The 22,363-nt window shown below is 38.2% G+C and overlaps 2 protein-coding genes across 2 annotated transcripts; one reads left to right on the plus strand and one right to left on the minus strand.

The window, feature by feature from the left end:
• The first annotated feature begins 1,470 nt into the window (after positions 1-1,470).
• LOC130745597 (GDSL esterase/lipase At1g33811) lies at positions 1,471-4,610 on the plus strand. Its single transcript, XM_057597938.1, has 5 exons — positions 1,471-1,892; positions 3,075-3,199; positions 3,417-3,665; positions 3,766-4,024; positions 4,222-4,610. The coding sequence occupies exons 1-5, from the start codon at positions 1,625-1,627 to the stop codon at positions 4,437-4,439; spliced, it is 1,119 nt and encodes a 372-aa protein (XP_057453921.1). The 5' UTR covers positions 1,471-1,624; the 3' UTR covers positions 4,440-4,610.
• A 160-nt stretch (positions 4,611-4,770) lies between these two features.
• On the minus strand, positions 4,771-8,213 carry LOC130745598 (GDSL esterase/lipase At1g71691). The gene is made up of 5 exons (XM_057597939.1): positions 7,905-8,213; positions 6,342-6,463; positions 5,914-6,153; positions 5,309-5,558; positions 4,771-5,178 (listed from the first exon to the last, which is right to left on the minus strand). The coding sequence occupies exons 1-5, from the start codon at positions 8,161-8,163 to the stop codon at positions 4,958-4,960; spliced, it is 1,092 nt and encodes a 363-aa protein (XP_057453922.1). The 5' UTR covers positions 8,164-8,213; the 3' UTR covers positions 4,771-4,957.
• Positions 8,214-22,363: the final 14,150 nt, after the last annotated feature.

Below are 22,363 nucleotides of genomic sequence, written 5' to 3' on the forward strand. Positions count from 1 at the left end.
TCCTTGATGGCCTCCTCTCTAGTGCAACCTCCTCGATTTTAATTGGTGCAACCATGAACTCTTGGATTGTGTCATCATGGCAGCGTTGGGATCTCCAATCCGAGCCCTCAAGATGTGTTGATTGCTCTCAGAGGAACATGATTAGGCCTCTGCCTCCTACTACATTTTCATGTGCCTCGAGTCATTTGAGCAATTCGACCTCGGGTTCCCACATCCCCTTCGTCTGTCACCATAGACCCTTGATCTGAACTCCAGGACAAGAAGATGGAGGCTGGAGGCAACAAACTCAATGCATTTCTATCTCAATACAGCAACATCGCTGCATTTTATATTAATTCCACGTTTATTCGTAGTCTTGTAGTAATTGCATAGGGACATTGAGAAAAAAATTAATCTTAAAGGGACATAAGCTTCATACTAAGTTGATACTTTTTGTTGTCTTTATGAAGAGGCTTTATAGACATTGAATATGTAGTGCAAAGGTTGTGCTTATTCACCAATAGTCAGTACGTAAGCCTAGGATTTGGGTATGAGCTTTCATGCTTTGGCAAATTTCTTGAAGAGGATTGTCAAAGGTTTTAGCCCCTTTGGCAGTTTGGCTATCCTCCAAATGCTCCCATCTTAGACTTGCCTCGATTTTCTAACACTTATGGAATGTAATGCGTATTGCGAAGGATCTTAGAGTTGAGTTGTTTTGTAGTAGGGATTTATATTACACTTCTCAACTTCATTCATTCCCGTTTCATTTTGCCTTGCACTTTTCACTCCGTTTTCTTATTACCTACTCATTCTTTCAATGTTTTTTAGAAGAGGAGATGGTTCTCTACACTTAATGGGTTTTTATATGGTGTTCAATATTTACAAATTCACATCTCACTTCCCATTCTATCTCATTTTCACTCACTTTCTTTTCCTATCTATTAATTAAATATCATATCGCTTATTTTATATTATTATTTTTTTTTATCTTACTTTAGGTGTGAATTAATTTGGGGTTAACATAATATTTTCCTTTTCTATATTCGAGGAGAGCACGGCATAAGAATATATAAAGGTCTATAAACTTGTAGTAGACACATTTCTTCTCATGCACAATGTCAACTTTAAATACATACAAAATTTTATTCAATTTACTCGGATACAAAATTTTATTCAATTTACTCGGATCCTATTAATTGTATCAATTTTATATTCAATACAGTTATTGCAATTTTTTTTTTTCTAATTTCATAGTAATATCTGTTCATTAATTATTGGCTTGCCAAAATTATATATCATCTTGCAAGTTGCAATATTTTGTTAACTTTAACCCATACAACAGTGGAAAGTTATCTAGCATATTTCCCTAAGTGTGTGGAGGGGATCCAGTTTTTGGTCACGAGATGGAGCCTTCCACCACCGATTATAAAGCAAGTCTCATGTAAATTGATAAGAACCCATAAACACTTTACCAGAAAGCTTCTTTTTCCATTACCACAACACTTGCCCAACCAATTACCAAACAAGCTTAGACTTATCACATGAATGCCATAAATAAGACCATCCAAATTATCCCAACAGGGTATAAGAATGCATGTCCATTTACGATTTATTGTGACCCAAAAATTCAATTAATCCTCCAAAGATGAAGTACCAATTTAGAGACTTGGTTTTGACATTCATGTCCATCTGGCTGAGCCTAAGTCCCAGGTGCTTCTCTCAGGTGCAGCCAAGGCCACCTCAAGGGCAACAAGTCCCATGCTTCTTCATATTTGGTGACTCATTGGTTGATAATGGGAACAACAATGGAATTCTGACCCTTGCTAGGGCCAATTACAGGCCTTATGGCATTGACTTCCCACTTGGTCCCACTGGCCGCTTCACCAATGGTCGAACTTATGTAGATGCATTAGGTAATACAATTGTATATTCATTGTTTAATTCTATGCTTGCTGTATTACATGTTTTTTTTTCTTTCAATTCTTTATTACATGCTTAAGCTAGTGAAGAAAACTGAGACCATGGGCCAATAAAAACCATCATTTAGAAAATTATAAATAAACTTAATTTCATTTTTAGTCCGCTTAGTTTGGACAATGAGTGATTTTGGTCGATAGTTTTTATTTTTTATTTTTTTTAACTAGTCAAGTGAATTTACTCTTAAAATTAAGCAAACTTGGACATTGTCTTAATTTTTATATTCATAAAATCATAAAATCCTTATTTTCTTTTCAAATATTTTAGGTTTCGTGATGTATTAAATTTTTTTTTTTGAACTAGATGTATTAAATATATGATACAGTTAAAATTCAACAAGTTTCAAAGGATTTTGTAGGATGCGTAATCAGGGTTTAAAAGGGGTAATTTATGATTTTTATTTTTTAGTTGAAATTTAATATTTTGATTAGTGAGTTTTTAAACAATGGTTAAATCTGTGAAGATTTTTAATAGTATATAAGAATTTGTAAGTTTTAAATAGGATAATAGTGATTGAGGGATTTAATTGTAACAATTAAAAATAGTTAGGGGACCAAATTTGCTTAAAAAGATTATTGGGGATTGAAATCACACATAGTCTGAAATTAGGGGTGAAAAGTGCAATTAGATCTGAAAAATAATGATCCTTCACTAGGATTGAATGTGAGTGCTAAGGGGTGGTACTTATTGGTAGTCAAGTTACATAGCTTAAAAGTCGGTCGGGTGAGGTGGGTAGCTCACATTGTTGATCTAAAGGTAATTGCAGGTGAAGAGACATGGTTCGAACCCTGAGGAGGGATAATTTGTACTAATTTACTAACAACTAACATTTGCCTATAAAAAAAACATAGCTTAAAAATATATATACATTTTGAGGAATTCTAATAGAAGTGGTAAAAAGAAAATGCAACATCTATATGTGATATGCATTTGCTTACCTTTTTAGGGAGAGCTAGCTTTATCAAGATGTAAATGTTTCTTACCCGAACAAAATTGGCACGAGTATGTATATGGCTTTTTAAACAAAAACAAAAAAACAGTAATGCTTAGTCCCTATGGAAAACATGAAACTTTTTTGTGGATATTATTAACTACAACTTCAATCTTGACAATTGCAGCTCAGCTTATGGGTTTCCGAACTTATATTCCTCCATCTTCAAGAGCAAGGGGTTTGGAGCTACTAAGAGGAGTCAACTATGCATCTGGTGCAGCAGGCATCAGACAGGAAACAGGCGATAACCTGGTATACATATGCAATTGCATGTATTTATAGAAGGCTTTTGATAAAACACATGTTAAACGACCATTCTATTATGGACCATGTTAAAATCAATTTACAAGGAAGCCTGTTTAACTAATTTACAAACCAGATTTTTCTTAGTCCATGTTAGACAAAACCGTTACAACAATGTGAGGCACAATAATTCCTGGGCTAAGTCCTCTGATTTTGTTATATGCAGGGGGCTCATACATCAATGAATGCACAAGTTGCTAACTTTGGAAACACAGTGCAACAGTTGAGGAGATACTTCAGAGGAGACAATGACTCGCTTAGTAGCTACCTAAGCAAATGCATGTTCTTTTCAGGGATGGGAAGCAATGATTACTTGAATAACTATTTCATGCCAGATTTTTATTCTACTAGCTCAGATTATACAGCTAGTGCTTATGCAACCGTCCTCCTTCAAGATTATGCTCGTCAGCTAGGTGTAAGTCTATAAGCTTTTTCCAGTAAACTTCGCAATTAAGTAAACGAATAAGTCCTTATTGATAGAAATTTTGCTGATTTGTTCACTTGAAAATTTCAAGCAATTATACTCACTAGGGGCTCGGAAAGTGATGGTTACAGCAGTTGGTCAAATTGGTTGCATTCCATATCAACTAGCCCGAACTCGTGCCAACAACACCAAATGCAATGAAAAAATCAACAATGTCATCCAGTATTTCAACACAGGTCTCAAGAAAATGGTTCAGAACTTCAATGGAGGGCAGCTTCCAGGAGCAAAGTTTGTTTATCTGGATTTTTATAAAAGCAGTCAAGATTTATCAACAAATGGAACATCATTTGGTAATTAATTCTCTTTTTGTTAGAATTGTGCTGTATAAAATTTGGGATAGGCCTAACTCTACCCTAAAAGCTATTTAACATTTACAAGGATTATTTTAGTTATATCTCTAGTTAATGTGAGACTTCTCAGCACTGAATTATGATAAAGCTCATGCTGGTAAAAGCTGATTTTGGACTCTTTTTTAATAATCACACAGGGTTTGAAGTGGTAGACAAGGGATGCTGTGGGGTTGGAAGAAACAATGGTCAGATTACTTGTCTTCCTCTGCAACAACCATGCGAAAATCGTGAGAAGTACTTGTTCTGGGATGCTTTTCACCCCACTGAGCTGGCCAACATTTTACTAGCCAAGGCAACCTACAGTTCACAATCATACACTTATCCCATTAATATTCAACAATTGGCAATGCTGTGAAAGAAGTTTAGTTTGATTTGTTTGTTTGTTTGTATGGTGTTTATTATTGTTGATTGATCATGTTATTCATGATCTTGTGTTGTAGTATGCATGTGGTGCTCTTGTTCAAACTATTTGATTTCTATTGTGTAAGAAGGACAATGCAATAAAGGTGCTTCATTTTTAGCTCTACCTACATTTTCCATGATTCATGGTACCTTAGGTCAATTTCTGAAAACATTATCTGTTTTCATTTTCTGTTTTCACTTTTAATTACAAAATATCACCTCTACTTCTAAGTGCTTAGTGCAATTATATTAGAAGAAATACTAAAAGAAAAGAAAATGACAGCACCAAATTCATATGACAGTAGTAATTGTAAATGTAGCAGCAGTACACCACAACTGTCTCTGACTATTAATAGATTCCCTGCACTAAATTTGTTGCTCCACTACCACATACTTTCTCATACTAAATGTAAACTAGTTCAACATGAAAGTGACATTGACACAGCAAGAATCTCACTCAGTGAGCTCAACTTATAGTTCAGCAAGTTGCTTAATGTTCACAGGATAAACAAAATCTGGGTTCCCACTAAATGCTATCCTTCCCATCAGAACGTTCACTGCTGCTGTTGGGTGGAATGCATCCCAGAAAACATATTGGTTTCTATCAGGGCATGGCATTTGGTATGGAAGACATGTAATTTGGCCTCTGTTTCTTCCAATGCCACAGCACCCTCTATTCACAACACTGAAGCCTATACAAGAAAGAAAATAAATTATCAGTCACAAATTTAATGCAAGTTACTACATTAACTATATTTCTTAAGGAACGTGCAATACTTAATTATTACTATAATAAAGACTAAGTAGTATTTTGACTCATACCATAAGATCTACCATTCTGAAGGATGTCCTGGAACATACGGGAAGAATCAAAGAATATGAATCTGGCTCCAGGTAGATTAGCATTTAAATTGTTCACCATGTTCTTCACATTTTCATTGAAGGGTTTCACAAGCAAGTTCACTTCTTTAGAGCAGCCTCCACTGGCACTTTGAGCCAATATGCTTGGAATACATCCCATTTGCCCAAGTCCAGCAATCACAAATTTCCTTGCTCCAAGATTGTAAAGCCTCTGTAACAAGCACATCATGAACCAATAACTTTACCTTGAAAATTAATCTTGACAAATTGTAGGATTTTCTAAAACCCATGACCATAAACACAAAATTGGGACATGAGGTCATGTCATTGTTGGGGAGATCGGGTTTGAACAAAACAAAATACTAAGAGAATCAGACACCACATCTTTACCCAAAATCTTAAGACATTGGGTATGTCGGTCACATCTCTTATATTATTTCATCTCCCCCATTATTGACAAATGTTGGACACCAAACTCATATTCACAATATTACAAAAAAATGCACATTTTGGTAAAGGTGCAATTTAGAGTGAGGTAGGACTTAGGAGAAACTAAGAAATCTTACAGTGAGTTGTTGGCTATATGTTTGAGTCAAGAGATCAGCATACTGTGGTCCATTGTACTGAAATCTAGTGGCATAATTAGGCATAAGGTAGTTGTTTAGGTAGTCATTGCTGCCCATTCCAACAAAGAACATGCACCGCGAAATCACTGTTGCCGCATTTTCTGCTCCAAGATTGCCCTTAATTTGATTCAATGTGTTCTCAAAGTTCCTAATTTGCTGATTAAATGGTATGCGGCCAACCTGCTCATAAGAGAACAAATTATGATTAACCCCATCATTTGTATACTAATCACTGAGTTTGACATAGAAACCAAGTGATAAATTGTGTTTTTGATGTTTCTTCAGGATACAGAACAGCAACAGAATGTTTCCTATTAAATAATAAACTGAACAAGTCTAATTTTAAAATGATAAATGATGTTACACACAAAGTTTCTGCCAGTGGCGTCAAGGATTCCTGCAGCAGCTGAGGCATAATTTGCTCCATGAAACACTTGATTCACTGAGGCTTCATTGTATGCAGGGATTAAGGGAAGTCCAAGCAGTCCAGCTGCATTAATAAGTTCACATATCAGTTTCAGTTCATGGGAAGTGATGTGTAATTGAAATCAATAATGTTAAGATAAATTTATGGACACTGAAACAGACCCCACATTGAAAGTTTGGTCTCAACATGAACAATCTTTATGACATTAATTGGAGAGAAGTTAAGACTAGGTGCTTAGCTAGACTAAATTAATTAGTGGTGTTGTGTGTAGATTTTGTCTACACAAACTAGGTGCTTAGCTAGAATGATAAATTGATTAACAGTGGATAACTTATCATGTGCGACAATTATTTAAGGAAAATGTTTCGTAGACATCTACATAGGGCAACAGACACCCAAAGTGAGAAAAGAAGAGAAACTAGATAAGTGATGAATGCAATGTATGATTGATGGGACAAGAAAAGAGAGATATGGAGAAAAATAAGGTGTATGTGGAGTGTTTACATTGTTTGGATGTCTAACTATCATTACTATTATAATGTTTTCTTATCGAAAAAAGGGTTGCTGGACACCTTTGTTGGGTGTAGACACCACCATAGTTCGACTGAGTGAGAAATGTGATACATCATATATGATAGATGTGATGTGACACAAGAGGAAGAAAGATTGAAAAAAAGTGAGGTATATTAGAGGTACAGGTAATGTTAAGGGTTTAAAAATCATAATTAGTTTTTTATTAGTTCAGTCTCCCCAACATGGATAGGCAGAGTTTTATGTGTTTCTCTGATGTAAGGGTTGTGTAGTAAAATACAGGAGGGCCTATATATCCTCTTTAACCCATCATTTACTGCAAGAATGAGAGAGATTTCTCTACCTTTGTTGTCATATATATGCACCAATTACTCAAACTGTCATACATATATTGCCATTGGAGCAGAAAAGATAAATTTGCTCAGTAATTACTCCAGATAGTAGCGTGTACGTAGCACGAGTTAGGTGTAGCAGGAGTTTACCTACATCTACCTTATTGATGGCACCCTTGGTGAGCTTTCCTATATATGAAGTACATGGGGAATGTGATAAAAATAGCTCCATGTCCTTCCAAGACACTTTTGAGCCCAAAAGCAACATTTGGAAGAAAAAATGAACTATTTAACAACTTTACTTTCTTATTTCAGAATCTGTCAAGACAATCAGTACTTAAGGGCGGACTCTGAATGTTGTTCTAACTATATTAAGTTTCCTATCAGCGAGTGATATGACTAATGAAGTGTTTATAGTTATAAGTGAGAAAACAATCCTCATCTCTTGACCTTACTTTTAGGGTAGATTTAGGCCTTACAAATTCTAATAAACTAGTCACATTACATAAAAGAAGAATTAAGAATGTTACTTTGCAAGTTCAATCAAGCTTGGCTTCAGAATGTTTTATTCTTGTGAAGTTGCAATGCTATTAGCAACTGGTAAAAAGAAAAATAAATGATAAGAGGGAAGAGTGTGTTACCAATTTCATCAACCATGGTGTAACCATTTGAGAAGCGACCAGTAGGGCCTCCATTGAAGTCAATGCCATATGGGAGATAGTTGGCTTTAGCAAAGGAAGGAATGTTATTGTTGTTTCCATTGTCAATAAGAGAGTCGCCAAATATGAACATGGCAGGCACCATTTGCCTCCTACTTCCATCTTGGCCAGTCACTGGTGCACTACTCATCAGCACCATGAAAAGCACTAAGAATGGAGACAATACACTAATTTTAGCCATCAAAATGTGGATATGGGGTTGCTGAAACCAAAGCTTGTTGTTTTTGTTGTTTGAATACATGGTTTTTGAAACACAGATGGAAAGGTTAAATAGAAGATGCATGGTATTGGGGTAGTTGAAAAGCAATAAATGTTTCCATCTGTTCTCTATCTTGCAGTAATTATTGAAGAACCCAACATATGTCTAGGATATTTCAAATATTTACTATTATCCTTCTTCAATCTCTCTCATTTGTACTGTTTCCTTCTTGATAAATCTCTATCTCATTATGTTTTGATTGAGTTTTTCAGTACTTCCACCATGTATAGTACCACTTCCTATTCAATTCAAATAGTAATTGTTTTTCGCTTGGGAGTTTCCTTTTATTGTTTACTCAAAATTTTATAAATAAGACAAATAATAAATAGTAAAATGAGTGTATTTTGGTAAGACATTGAACAAGTTTAAATCTTACACTTTGTTTGGTAGAGGGAGGTTTGGATAGAGAGAGATGGAAAAGAGAGAGTTAGGGGGAAGTATGTGTGTTTGGTAGGTGAGAGGAGGGAGATAGAGGGGAGAAAAAGTGGTGGGTCCCACCACTTTTTTGGTCTCTCCAAATTGAAGAGAGATTGAAGAGAGATGGGTGAAGGCTTGATTTACACTATGTTTGAGGTCTCTCTCTTCTCTTTAATTTCCCACCTATTTCTCTCTACTCAACTTCTCTCTTCTCTACTATCTCTTCTCTATCTCTCTCTTCTCTACCAAACAGAGTGTTAGGGCTTATTTGGTTTGAAAATACATTTTATTTTGATGTTCCATTTTGTTTCTGCTTTGGAAAACGTACATTTTCCATTATCATAAAATTAATAATTTAGAAAACAAGTTTGCTTTGTTTTTCTGTTTTTATTTTCATTGTCACCGTCGTCAATGCCACTATTGTCTTTGTAGCCCTGCCCTTGGCACCACTATTGCCGGCTTGCCGCTACCACTACCATCGTCTTCACCATCTCTACCACCACCACTGTTGCCACTTTCGCCACCAACACAGCCTCCAACATCATCACTGGCTCCACCACAACCATGACCAACTTTCACCATCACCGGGACATCGCGGTTTTAACCTTCAGTACTAAGCTGATCTTACCAAAATGTAAAATGTAGCATATATATTATAATTTTAGTGGAAAAATAAGTTTTAGAATTTTTTTATCTGTAGTTGTGTCTTTGGAGACAAGTGGATAATATATGTAAGTACTTCACGTAGCAACGTTTGCCATGTTTGTTGCATTTGCAGAAGGAAGAGTCAAATGCGCTATTTTTGTCACATTAAAAGAGCAGTCAGTGAAATTAATACATAGTATGCAATCGTGGGGTAATAAATTATTTATTACCATTGCATCTCTTAAAATCTGTAGAACTTGTATTTTCAAATTTAGACCACTAACTAAAACTGATAAGCTACTCCATTAAAGTAGGTTATGTGAAAAATCATATATGATTTCTGATTAAGGAAAAAGGCTCCATGTTATCCCTAAATGAGCTTTGAATAAGTGGGCTGCGACATGAAGCATGATTGTGCTTAGTTAGAGCACGGTCATGCTTTGTGACACATGCAGAGCTGTGCTTAAGCTATGTATAGTGAGTGTTTTGTGAGGAAACTATGATCATGCTTACTTTTAATACCATTGTGATCTTTATCTTTTTAAGAACATTCAACTTCTTTTCATATTTTTCATGTTTTCTTTCAAATCATTTCTTTATTTTTCTCAGCACATTCAAATGTGTTTTATGGGTTTGGAGTACCTCTTGTACTCCCTCTTAATACAATTTTTGCTTATAAAAAATATTCAAATGTGTTTCGTTAAGTGAGAGTTGCATGTTTAGTCATGTCTGACTCCATATATATATATATATATATATATATATTTTTTTTTTTTGGTAAGCCAAATGAATATATTGAAATGAAGTACAAGGGGTACTTCAACCCAACACAGAAAGATACAGATAAAGAAGAAGAAAAATTGTGGAGATATATAATTGTGGAGATATTTCTAGGCAAAAATAGGGGAACCTTCATTTTTTTTCAATTTGCAAATTTTACCAGCCTTACTTACCATCTATTATGAAGCATGTCAAACACTATTTTGGACCTATAAAAAATTTTAATCACAATTTGTTAGCTTAAAAAACGCATGATCCATATCAACTTAAAGCCACATGCCATTTCACACAAGTCACAATCCCAAAATTCAACTCAAGCATTATTCTTGCACCCCAAATTAATTGAAATTTATATTAACATCATGAGAAGAAACTTGTGAAACTTTTTCAAATGACACTTTTAGGCTCAAATTACACAAGATCAAAATCAAATGGCAATTGAAATGAAAAGCAAATAAATTTAACACAGAGGCAAACAATATCAATGGAAACCAAAAGTAGTCACTCTTCCAAAACTTATGGTTGAATCCTAGTGCAAAATAACTTAAAAATGAAAGTTAGAAATAATAATAAGGGAATTGTTATTTAGACCCTCCACAGCTATTCTGACCCCTCATTAATGTATGAAAAGTCCTAAATGCCCTTAATGAAAAAAAATATAAAAAAATCTTCACTCTCTTCACATTCTTTCTCTCTCCTCTCTCCTTACCTCTTTCCTCTTTTTTCCACCCCAACCACCCAACACCACCCACCACCACCCACCGCCACCATCGCCGCAGCCGCCACCACTGCCGCCACCACCGCCGCTGCCACCACCACCACCACCACAACCTCCATCTTCTGTCATTTTTAAAAATATCCAACTTTAGGGAGTTGTTTCTGTCGTTTTTCTTTTCTGCAAATAAACGTACTTTAGAAGTGCGTAGTTAACGCACTATTAACGTGCGAAGTAAACGCACTTTTAAAGTGTGTTTTGCTGCAAATTTGTACATAACTAATATTAGATGATTTTTAAAAATCGTGAGACTACTAGAAGGTGTAGGAATTTGAAGATTCTAACTGCATATTTGAACTTAGAATGATCCTATTACCTTAACTAATAAGTGACAGTCCAAAATTCCTTCCGGAAATTAAACAGGGAAAAAAAGAAATATTTGTGTTGCGCTCGCACTTTGAAAGTGTGTGACTATCGCACTTTCAAAGTGCTATAGTGACAGACTTTCAAAGTGTGAGTGAAAAAAATTTATAAAGGGTTTTTTTGGATTTTACAAATTTATCAGGGTCTGAAATCTGAATAACTGTGGGGGTATACATGGCTTGTAAGTTTTTGAGACAATTATTTATTTGGTGTCTGAGCTTATTCTAAATCTATTAAGTGGAAACTAGCCATATATAAGGCTCCCAAGGATGGAAATCTCATGTTACAAAATGTTTGGTAATTTTAAAAGTGATGAGTGTGTTAAGAACTTTCATATTAAAGATATTGTAAAAATAGTTTTTTTTATATGACAAAACAATCCTTCACTATTTTTCTTTTTTATTATATTTTATCCTTTTATATTTCAACTGCTCAATTTTAATATCCAAACAGAGAATTAATTATTTTTTTTTCCTTCCAAGACAAGCTCACATGAATGCAATTACTATCTGGGCGTCTTCTCTGCTGCCAACACAGCAAATGCCATTCAAACTTGGCTCGGCTACTAAGAAATTGAGTACAAACAGTCTGAATTTGCCTTGGGAGTGGTAATATTGCAATCGAAATGGCCAAATAGGGGTGAAGCGGCGAACCAAATTAAGGACCCATTTAGAAAAACTTATTTGAACTTATCTGATAGTATAAACGCTTATGCCGGTGTTTCAGAAAGCTTATACAAACAGTTTATGACCTATCATAAGCTGTTTTGAGCTTATTTTCAATTTATTTCAATAATTTTTTTTAAAATAACTTTGAATAAGCACTTATATCATAAGCGTTTATGACCATAAGCGCTTAATTAAGTTGTTTTCCCAAACGGGACCTAATACTTTGCCTCTCCAGGGCGTGTGCTTGTAGATTTCAGGCCCCTTCCTATTTTACCCTCAAACAAAAAATATCGATTTTAAGGAAAATGTTTCTATTTTCATGTTAACATAAAATAACGAGGTTGTTTAAACTACTGGTGGTTGTCCCCGAATGATAGCTCAAGTGATAAGAGCAACGAGACATGTAGGTTGGGTGTGGGAGGACTAGAGATCAATCCCTGATGGGTGCAATTTATCTTTCTGATGTACAAAAAAAACTACCGGTGATTAAAATTACTGTAATGTTAGATGGTCAAATAATATTCTGACATGTGTTGAGAAGTTCACAGTGATACGACTAAGATAACCTTTATATATGGGAAGACAATCCTCAACTCTCGAGATAGCTTTTGAGTTGAGTTTGACCTCTATATTCTAATATGTTGATTGTTGAAAAATCTCACATTGACTAAGGATATGGCTAATATAGCCCTTGTATATGGAAAACAATCATCAACTCTTGAGCTAGTTTCAGGTTTATTAGGGCTATGTTTGGATGGATGGAACTTAACGGAGCGGAACGGAATGGAGCGGAACGGAATGGATTAAAAATTTCATTCCATTGTTTGAGTATTTTATGACGGAGCGGAACAAAGCTACCACTTCATTGTTTGGATAATGGACGGAACGGAATGAATTATAACTTTTTTTTCCTATATTATCCTTTTCATATATAATTCATTTTTTTTTCATGATATGATTTCTCAAATATAATTCTCATATCATATACCATAACTATTTTAACCAAATAATTACATTTTATGAGTAATATCAGGTCAAACAATAGTAATACTAATTAGTGTACAAAAATAAATAGAGGCTTCTGCTTCGTATACTTCATATAATCATTTCAGTAAATAAATTAACTTAATAGCCATTCACACTGATCATCAACTACAAAAGAGAAAATTTAATCATCAACTTACTAAATGAAAAACGAAACTGAAACTTATAGTGGATTAAACCAATAAATGCGTGAAAATCAAGGCCACAAATTATGACTAAATAGATTATTCTTATGCCAATTCAATAGCATGATTTTAAGGAGAAAAAATTACTGGAATAAATAATCAAGGAATTGAGGTATGATAGAGTTCGATTTTACGTGTTATCAAAATGAGGGATTGCGATGACACGAGAGGAAATTGGAACTCTGCAATTCATTGGAAGATCATTTAGGTATAATGATTTTAATATCAATTGTTTTCCACTAATTTGTTGAACATGAGTCGGGCATTAATATGAAAAAAATAGACAAATCAGTGAGCATAGAACAGAGTGGAGAGAAAATCAATTTAAGGGAAGCACTTTCAAAAGGGGCTAGAGATTGATAATAACATGAGGGTGAAGAGGTAATTTTATAATTTTAAATACTTCAACAAATTTTGCTCCATCCCATTCCTCCCAAATTTGAGGGGAGGAAAAATGAGGGAAAGTAGTGGTATATGATGGAATGTGTACCACTGGGTTCCACTCCACTCCATCTAATTTTAAATAAACCAAACAATGGGCCCTTTCCTCCCTCCCTTCCCTTCCGCTCCACTCCATCCCCCTCCCTCAATCCAAACGAAGCCTAGGTCTTCCAAATTTGAATAGCATGTGTATGAGTTTTTTTTTTTGAAAGGAAACTGGAAATTCATTAATCAAAAGCAGGCATAGAAGCCATTACATCCTTATGAATCAAAGTTATGACCTCCCTAGGTACCTCTTCCAACCAAACCATATCAGTATACTTGGAAGCGGTACCAGCTAAGAAATCAGCAACAGAATTGCCCCTACGACGAACAAAAGACAAGTCAACATAATCAAAAAAACGAGATAACATAAAGCAATCACCAACAATACTAGATAAATACGATCGACCATCTGGAGGTTTCTTCCAAAGCTGGAACAGCTGCAAACAATCTGTTTCAAAAAGAACCCGACGAAACTCCATCTGAATGGTAAGCTGCATAGACCAGCGAAAGACTAAAGCCTCCCCAAGAATCGCTGAAGCTGCATGGAGAAGATATTGTGCTGCAGAAGCAAGGACCTCACCCAACATATTCCTCACAATCAAACCAAAACCCACCTCTCCCGTGGTAGCCACAGCTGCATCAAAATTCAGCTTGTAGATACCATAAGGTGGCCGGGCCCAAGTTGCCTGCAACAACGGGGCTGGTCTAGGCACCACCGTCATCTCTGACACTGGCGCAGCAGCTAGCATGGAACATCGCTGGATCATGGCTGCTACGGGCACAGGAATCTCACCATCTCGGAAAACCACACGGTTGCGCATCTCCCAAAGAGCGTACACTCCAGCCTGCCATAGTGCGAGTGCATCATCATCAGCTGCTCGGAAAAAGTCCGCCAAGAAGTCCTCCATGGAGCTAAATCCGTGCACACGAAGGGATAGGGGAGAGCCAAACCAAAAATTCTGGGCCACAGGACAAGACACGAACAAGTGAAACACGGTCTCCTCCTCATTAGCACACACCGGGCACAAAGGGTCAACATCCATGCCTCTCCGACGAAGCGCTGCACGGATTGGCAGTAAAGATGAAACCACACGCCACGCCACCTCCTTGCAACGGGGCTGGGCACTGGTACGCCAAAACTTCTTCCACAAAGGAGCTGGAAGCGATGGCTGGGAATAGGTTGACGAACAAGCACCAAGGAAATTCTTGCGAACAAAAATATAACCAGATTTGGAACAATAATTGCCATCAACAGTTTCTGGCCACATGAGAGTATCAACACTACCATTCAAAGGCAAATGAATTTTTAAAATATGAGATACAGTGGCTGGGTGGAAAATAAAATCCACCAAAGCATACTTCCAAGATTTGGCTGCATGATCAATTAAATGAGAGACCTTGGACACTCCAAATTCAGCCATTAAATCTTGACTACCTATAACAGGTACCCCCTGAGGTAGCCACTGATCATGAAGAATATCAACCTGACTACCATCACCAATTTTCCACCGACCACCCTCCTGAAAAATCCAGCTGGACTGTAAGATACTAGACCAAGCATAGCTTGGACGATAGCCACGTTTGGCCCCCAATAGATCACCTTGCGCAAAGTACACCCCCTTGAAAACTTGAGCAAGCAAAGTTTCAGGTTGGGTATAAATTCTCCACCAGTTCTTAGCCACAAGGGCAATATTAAAAGACTTAAAGTCACGAAAGCCTAGACCACCATCAAATTTTGAGCGAGTTAACTTTTTCCAGCTAGCCCATTGGAGGCCCCTCTTATCAACATCACCACCCCAGTAAAATCTGGACACCATCCTTTCAATATCTGCACAAAGAGAGTCAGGTAAAATAAAACATGACATAACATAAGAAGGTATCGCTTGCACCACAGACTTAATCAAAACCTCTCTACCTGCTCTGGAAAGGGTGGACTCCTTCCACCCTTTGAGCTTCTTCCAGACACGGTCTTTAACAAAGTTAAAAATTCTAGTCTTAAACTTACCAATCATGGTGGGTAAACCAAGATACTTGTCAAAACTCTCAACTGCATTCACATTCAATAGCTGCTTTAGCTCATTAAAACCATTCTGAGGTACATTGCGGCTCACAGAGAGCTGAGACTTATCCAGGTTAATGACCTGACCAGAAGCCCGCTCATAGGTGGACAGAATGTTAAGAACACACTCCGCCTCCTGAGTATTGGCTCGTGCAAAAATGATACTATTATCTGCAAAAAGAAGGTGAGAAATCACAGGTGCTCTGTTAGCCACTTTAATGCCATGCAACATTAGAAGCCACACGCTTCTCAATAAGAGCTGAGAACACCTCTCCACATAGGATAAAAAGATAAGGCGAAAGAGGATCACCCTGACGTAGGCCTCTAAAAGGAGCAAAACTCGGCTGGGGATTTCCGTTAAGCATAATGGAAAACCTAACAGAGGTGACACAACTCATAATCAAAGAAACCCATGAGGGGGGAAACCCCATCTTCTGAAGAACACCCTGCAAGAAAGACCATTCGACTCTGTCGTATGCTTTGGACATATCAAGTTTCAGAGTCATCATGCCATTACGGCCAGAAATTCTCTTTTTCATAAAATGGAAACACTCATAAACGACCAGCGCATTATCAATAATTAATCTACCTGGCACAAAAGCACTTTGAGTTTGACATATAATATCAGGCAGAATAATTTTCAATCTATTTGCAATTGTTTTAGTAATAATCTTGAAAAGCACATTACAAAGACTAATTGGGCGAAACTGGGTCGCATGCTCAGGCTTCATAATCTTAGGAATTAAAACAAGTAAAGTTTGATTAATCATACCTGGCGGGATTACTCCCTGGAGCACCTGAAGGCAGAAAGCTGAAACATCATCACCTATGATATCCCAATATTTCTGATAAAACAAAGTCGGAAAACCATCCAAACCCGGAGCCTTAGTAGGATGCATCTGGAAGAGAGCCTCTTCCACCTCTTCCCTAGTAAACGGCTCCCCCAACACTGTCAAATGGGTTTCTGAAACTCTTCCAGCCACCAGGTTTGTTGTCTCCTCAATCCCCTCAGGATTTGAAGATGTGAACAAACCTCCAAAATAATCACCAAGAACCCGAGCAATATCTGCATCATCCTCCACCTCCCTCCCATTATCATCCTTTAGAACCTCAATGAGATTCCGTTTCCTCCTCTGATTCGCCTTCTGGTGGAAAAACCTAGTGTTTTTGTCACCATGTTTGAGCCAAGAGGCTCTGGACCGCTGCTTCCACCATACCTCCTATTGTTCCAACAAGGAATCTAGATCTCTTTCCGCCACATTAATCGCCATAAGCACCTCCTTGGTTTGATCTTTCCGTTGCAATTCTTGTAAGAGAGCTTGGCCATCTGAAATTTTCCTGGGTAGGTCACCAAATTGTTCCTTCCCCCATCTCCCCAGCAAGCCACTCACATCAGATAACCTGTCAGGAACTTCTGTGAGAGATCGACCCCAAGTTTCTGCAATCACCTCTTTGCACTCTTCATTTTTCTGGAGCCATAATTCCTCAAACCTGAACATATACTCCCTCTTAGATTGTTTCCTCTTTCTGCGATCAGCGCACATAAGAAGGATCGGGCTATGATCGGAGCAATGTCTATGGACATGACACACCTTATTAGAAGGCCAAAGCGATTCCCACGCATCATTAACTAATGCATAATCCAATCGTTCCTCTACAGTACCAGGCTTTGGTCGATTATTAGTCCATGTAAATCTTCTACCTGTAAAATCAACAACATGTAAAGCACAGTCACTGCATGCACATGTTGCCACCTGCATGCGGCCCATATCGGGCAAATCACCACCAAGCTTATCAGCTGGGGACAAAATATCATTAAAGTCGCCAATACACAGCCAAGGGATGTCATCTCCTGGCCGAAAACGTCTGATCAATCCCCAAGTACGGTGTTTATTCCGATCATCAGGGAAGCCATATACCGCAAGAACCTGTAAGACCCAAGTTTTTAAGCTTATGCTAAGTGAATAAAGTCTTATTCACGATTAGGGTTGATGTATCGTGAAGGGAAGCCTGAACTAGAGTTTACCAAATGAAACAAATATATGAAGGAGAAAGTTCAGGGAAAGTCTGAGGATTGTATCGAAGTCGATTTAAGTTATAGCACGACTAATATTCGCTTTAAAAACCTAAGACAAGAATCTTAGGAAATAACACTATGTTCCACCCTTGGAACACTGTAGGATTTTAGTCCAAAAATCTTCAGAGAAATTTTAGAACTTCTCTTTTTCCATATATCAAAATCGTTTCGAGGCGAAACTCTAGGATCTACGAACGTCCGATTCCAATCATCGGAAGTTTGCCGAAACCGAATCCCTGGTATTTCAAAACCCTAGAATCAACCGACAATGAAGACTTTTTCTATTCAGAGCTTCAAATGAAGATTCTACACGCGTACACCCATTTCTCTTGATGATTTCAATCTTTCTTCAGAAGGAAGTTTTCCATTCCGACATTTGATGCAAAAAGCAACTTATCGGGTAAAATAGTTTTACACCGACTATGCATTAGTTGCCAAAAATACAAGGAGACCTCATTTTAGTTTTGGAATTCTTCCGCAAAAACCTATCGTAGAATTCATGGAGAATGAAGCCGGAAAAAATCAGATTCGCGAAACTTTCATTTTACCGCATTTTGCCAACCTCTATATATAGCAAGAAAGGTGAGAAAAATTACAAAAACTCCTCCATTTTCTCTCCAAGGCCGCGAGCTCCATAGAAGGAAGAGGAAGAAGAGCTTTTCTTCATTACTTGCTTGATCGTCGATCAATCAGTTGCTGCTTCAAGGTTTCGAGGTATAGTCGCTAATCCTTACCTCTGATCGCTTTTTCCATAGCTTTTCTGTAGACTTTTCTGAGCTGATAGTTTTGAGGTTTTTGCAAAACTATCCTGAATATTTCATTTCTGATTCTAAACCTCTTCCTTATGTGCCCAAGATCACTTCTGCCGGGTTAGATTTTCCGTTATGTCGCCGGAATTCCGCCGGAATCAATTTTAGTCTTAAATACCCATTTTTGGAGTTTTTGGAGTAAAGCTTCAACCTTTAGGCTAAAAACTATCGCCTTAGCTTAGTGCTAGTAGGATTAGTTGTCATAAACGTCGTTGGTGACGTCCCTGTCAAATTTGGTTTTTTGGGATTTCAGTTTTGAAAATCCTAAGTTAAAAATCATGACCAAAATACCCCTGCGACAGTTTTTGATCCGATAATTTTTCCGAGTTCAGAATACCCTTAGTTACGGCTAATGAAAGCATAGGAACCAAGTTTGATCGAAGAAAAATCGAGTCTCCTAATTGTGAAAAGTGGCCGAACCTATTAAGGGGGAGGAGGAAAATTTCCTTTTCCGAAAACTTATCTTTCGCGCTAGATTATCGTACCTTAGAGTATAGATTACTTCGAGTAACCTTAGTAAGTATCGATAGCTTAGTTTTCGATAGATTCTGATAGTATTTCTGTGATTTTGTTTTAAAGGAACTTTTGAGGAATTTCCTGAGGAACAACGCTTTGATTGTGAGGAAGAGTTGGAAGTTCATCCTGGAGAATCTGCAGGTGAGGGCTTCTCACTGAATCTCTAGTTAATGCTTAGGGTCGATGCTTTCGACATTGTTTACTGTTTATGCACTGGATTGTGTGTGATTGGAAAATGTTTTCTGAGGCTTCGGCTGACAATGTAGATGATTCATCTACTGAATGTTTTTGAGATTGACTTACATGCTATGTGCTATGTGGGTAATCTAGGATGTGTGGTGCATGCTTTATATGCTAAGTGTTAAGTGTTTATGATGAGATTTATTGATATATGACATGTTGTTGATTGTGATGATTTAAATATGCTTTGCACTGGAAACTGAGATTCTGAATGGTGAGGATAGCGGGCAGGTCATGCCGATTTTATTTTGAGAGTTTTGGAGAAAGCTTGATAGGACGAATGAGATTCGGGCCTTGTTATGATGTTTATGGATCGAGACATTCTCTGGAGTCATTTGGGGATTTGGAGATCCCGAGAACTTATAAGATTTGCGATAAGACTAAAAGGATAGTATTTTGTAAAGAAAACTCATAAGACATTAAACAACCTCTAAATCTTTAATTAATGATAATAAACTCGAAAGGAAGGCGTGGAAGTCAAATCTTAGTTTTTGGAAAACGGGAAGTGTCGTCGGATCCAAGTGTTGAGGATGTTGATGTTCTTGTGCTGTTGGAGCAGCTGTTGTTGTTGTGCTGTTGGAGCAGCGTTTGTTGTTGTGCTGTTGGAGCAGCTATGTTGTTGGGCTATCCTGGGGATAAGTCCGGGAAACCGTTAGTTTCCGAGAGTGTGATACTCTGTGCTCGTTGAGCAGTTGCGACCATCGGATTGAGATGAGTCGGATGATTTGGAGATCATCGTGGGTTATGTGTTGTTGTTGAGAAGTGTCTTTTGTCGCAGAATCGACTTTACCTTAGGGTAAGCTTTTAGAGACTTGAATTTACCTAGAACACGTGGCGACGTGTCGAGTGAGATTCGGAGACGTTGTTTGTCTAGTCATCCTGCATTCATGCAACATTAATGAGGTATTAACACAGGACGTACTCTGGACCTCGTCGGATTCCAAAATGGTCATAAGACCCGGATTTCCGTGTAAGAGCGTCTGTAGACGTCTCTTGTAGCAGACCGAAATGGCAGACCTACGGGTTACGGCTGATCTGACTACCGCTGATGTTGGAGTAAGAGGCACGCGGGCCGAAATGGTCCCACCGTGGCTGGTGCTAGGGCTGATCCGTTGATGTCCATCCGTTCCGGATTGCATATTGGTTGACTGGGTTAACCTGCATATCATTTCATGCAACATGCATACTGACTTAGTTGTCGAATGTGATTGTTATTTGTTAATCCTATTTGGAACATGTTAAGTGTTTTTATTGTCATTTATGTTCGTTATGGAATATGTAACCCTAGGGTGTTATCCCTAGCTATAAGCCTAAGTGGCTATTCTATTATCTGTATCTATCGATGTTATTATTTACATAATTCTTTGGAGTTGACCCTCGCGTCTTCTGTGTGTGCTTTGGCGGACAAACGCCCTTTGTCAGATGTCCACGGCGGACTAGATCATGATGGTTCACCCTTCGGGGGGAACTAGAGTTGAGATACTGGAACAGGAGCGCATCGCGGTAGCGAGAGGAGGATGGATGGTGTACTTAGACTAGGTCGTTCTGAATTCAGATTCGGACGACGATCATGCTAGCATGTAGGTTTTAGTGCTGGTGTGAGCTCCTCGAAATGGGATTAGTGTAGGAGTAGAGTCTTAGCTCTGAACATCATTTGTTTTCTTTGGGGACAGGGTAGTTTCCCACCTATAGCTTTTTGTGTGGTTTCTTTACAGGAATCACAGAGAGTTGGTTGGACTTAGGAGGTCTTGTTTCAGGCCGATGGGCCAGCTTATTCTCAGTTTTGAGGGATGGTGTTGCGGACACTTCACCTTTACTTTCAGTCTGTACATATTGCCTCCGGGCGCTACACTTTTGTTTCCGTCACTGGAGGTTACTCGTGACGAGGTTGTTACTTACAGCGGGGGCTGTTTATATATTGTATATTAGTTTTATTACCTTTCGCATTGGGGTTTTATTTAATTCAGTCTTGTCTTAGTTATTATCGAAAAAAAATTATTCACGTTTTTCCGCATTAAGTTTATTGTTGGTTACTAAAGTGACGCCACCGAAATCGGGGTGTTACAGAACCTGCATTGGTAAACCATGATCAGGGTGAGTAATAGTAAACAAAATATGATTAAGAGAAGAGTTCTCAACCTCGATTGTGACATCTCTATTCCAGAGAAGGCAAAGTCCGCCAGATCGGGATTTCCCCCGACCGGCACAATGAACAGGAAAAATGTTTGAGATACCACCAATCCCTCTGTGACTCAACATTTCTGAAGAATAGAGTTTAGTTTCTGACAAAAACACCACCTCAGGACCTTTGGAATGAATGAGTTCTTGCAGAACTCGAACTGTCGGTCGGTTCCCACGCCCCCGACAGTTCCAAGATAGAATCCTCATTGAGGTGGGCGGGACTGCTCAGTAGTCTCCGCCAATCCCAATCCAATATCAGAATTTGTCTTCTTCCAAGGGGGTGAAAACCCTGAGCTCTCACTACCCATGGCTGAAGAAGAAGCACTTGGGCGTTTACGAGCAACAAACCTCCGCGGCGAATGATTGCCATGATCCTCCCTGCGAGAATGATGACTATGAAGCGAAAGATGCTTGCCGTCTTGGTCTCCCCTCACACTACTGTCCTTACGGCTAGGGGATTTTGATGGCCCCTCTTTTACCTTAAGTTTCTCATCACGACCAGCAGGTGGAGGGTCCGTAGCACTCATCTGGCTAGTCTCCTCATCACCAACATCAGTGGCATGGTGCCTCCTATCACCCTCGGCCCTCTCATTCCTATGGTTGCAGTTATCGTTTCTCACCCGAGGGCGAACACGGCCATCCTCGGCCCTCAACCAGCTCCCAACCGGAGGTGGATCACGCAACTCCAGCACACAATTTCCAGCAACATGGTCAAAAAAGCCACATTGGTAGCAAAAATTATGCAATTTTTCGTATTTAAAAAACACCTTAAAAGGGTTGCCGTCCTCCGAAGCTATCATCTGTCCACGGCGCAGCGGCGAGTCCACGTTGACCCAAGCCCTCACTCGCATATAGCCTCCATACAAACTGGCCTCAG

The sequence above is a fragment of the Lotus japonicus genome, chromosome 3 (genome assembly GCF_012489685.1).
Source record: "Lotus japonicus ecotype B-129 chromosome 3, LjGifu_v1.2".
In the NCBI taxonomy this organism is placed as follows: domain Eukaryota; kingdom Viridiplantae; phylum Streptophyta; class Magnoliopsida; order Fabales; family Fabaceae; genus Lotus; species Lotus japonicus.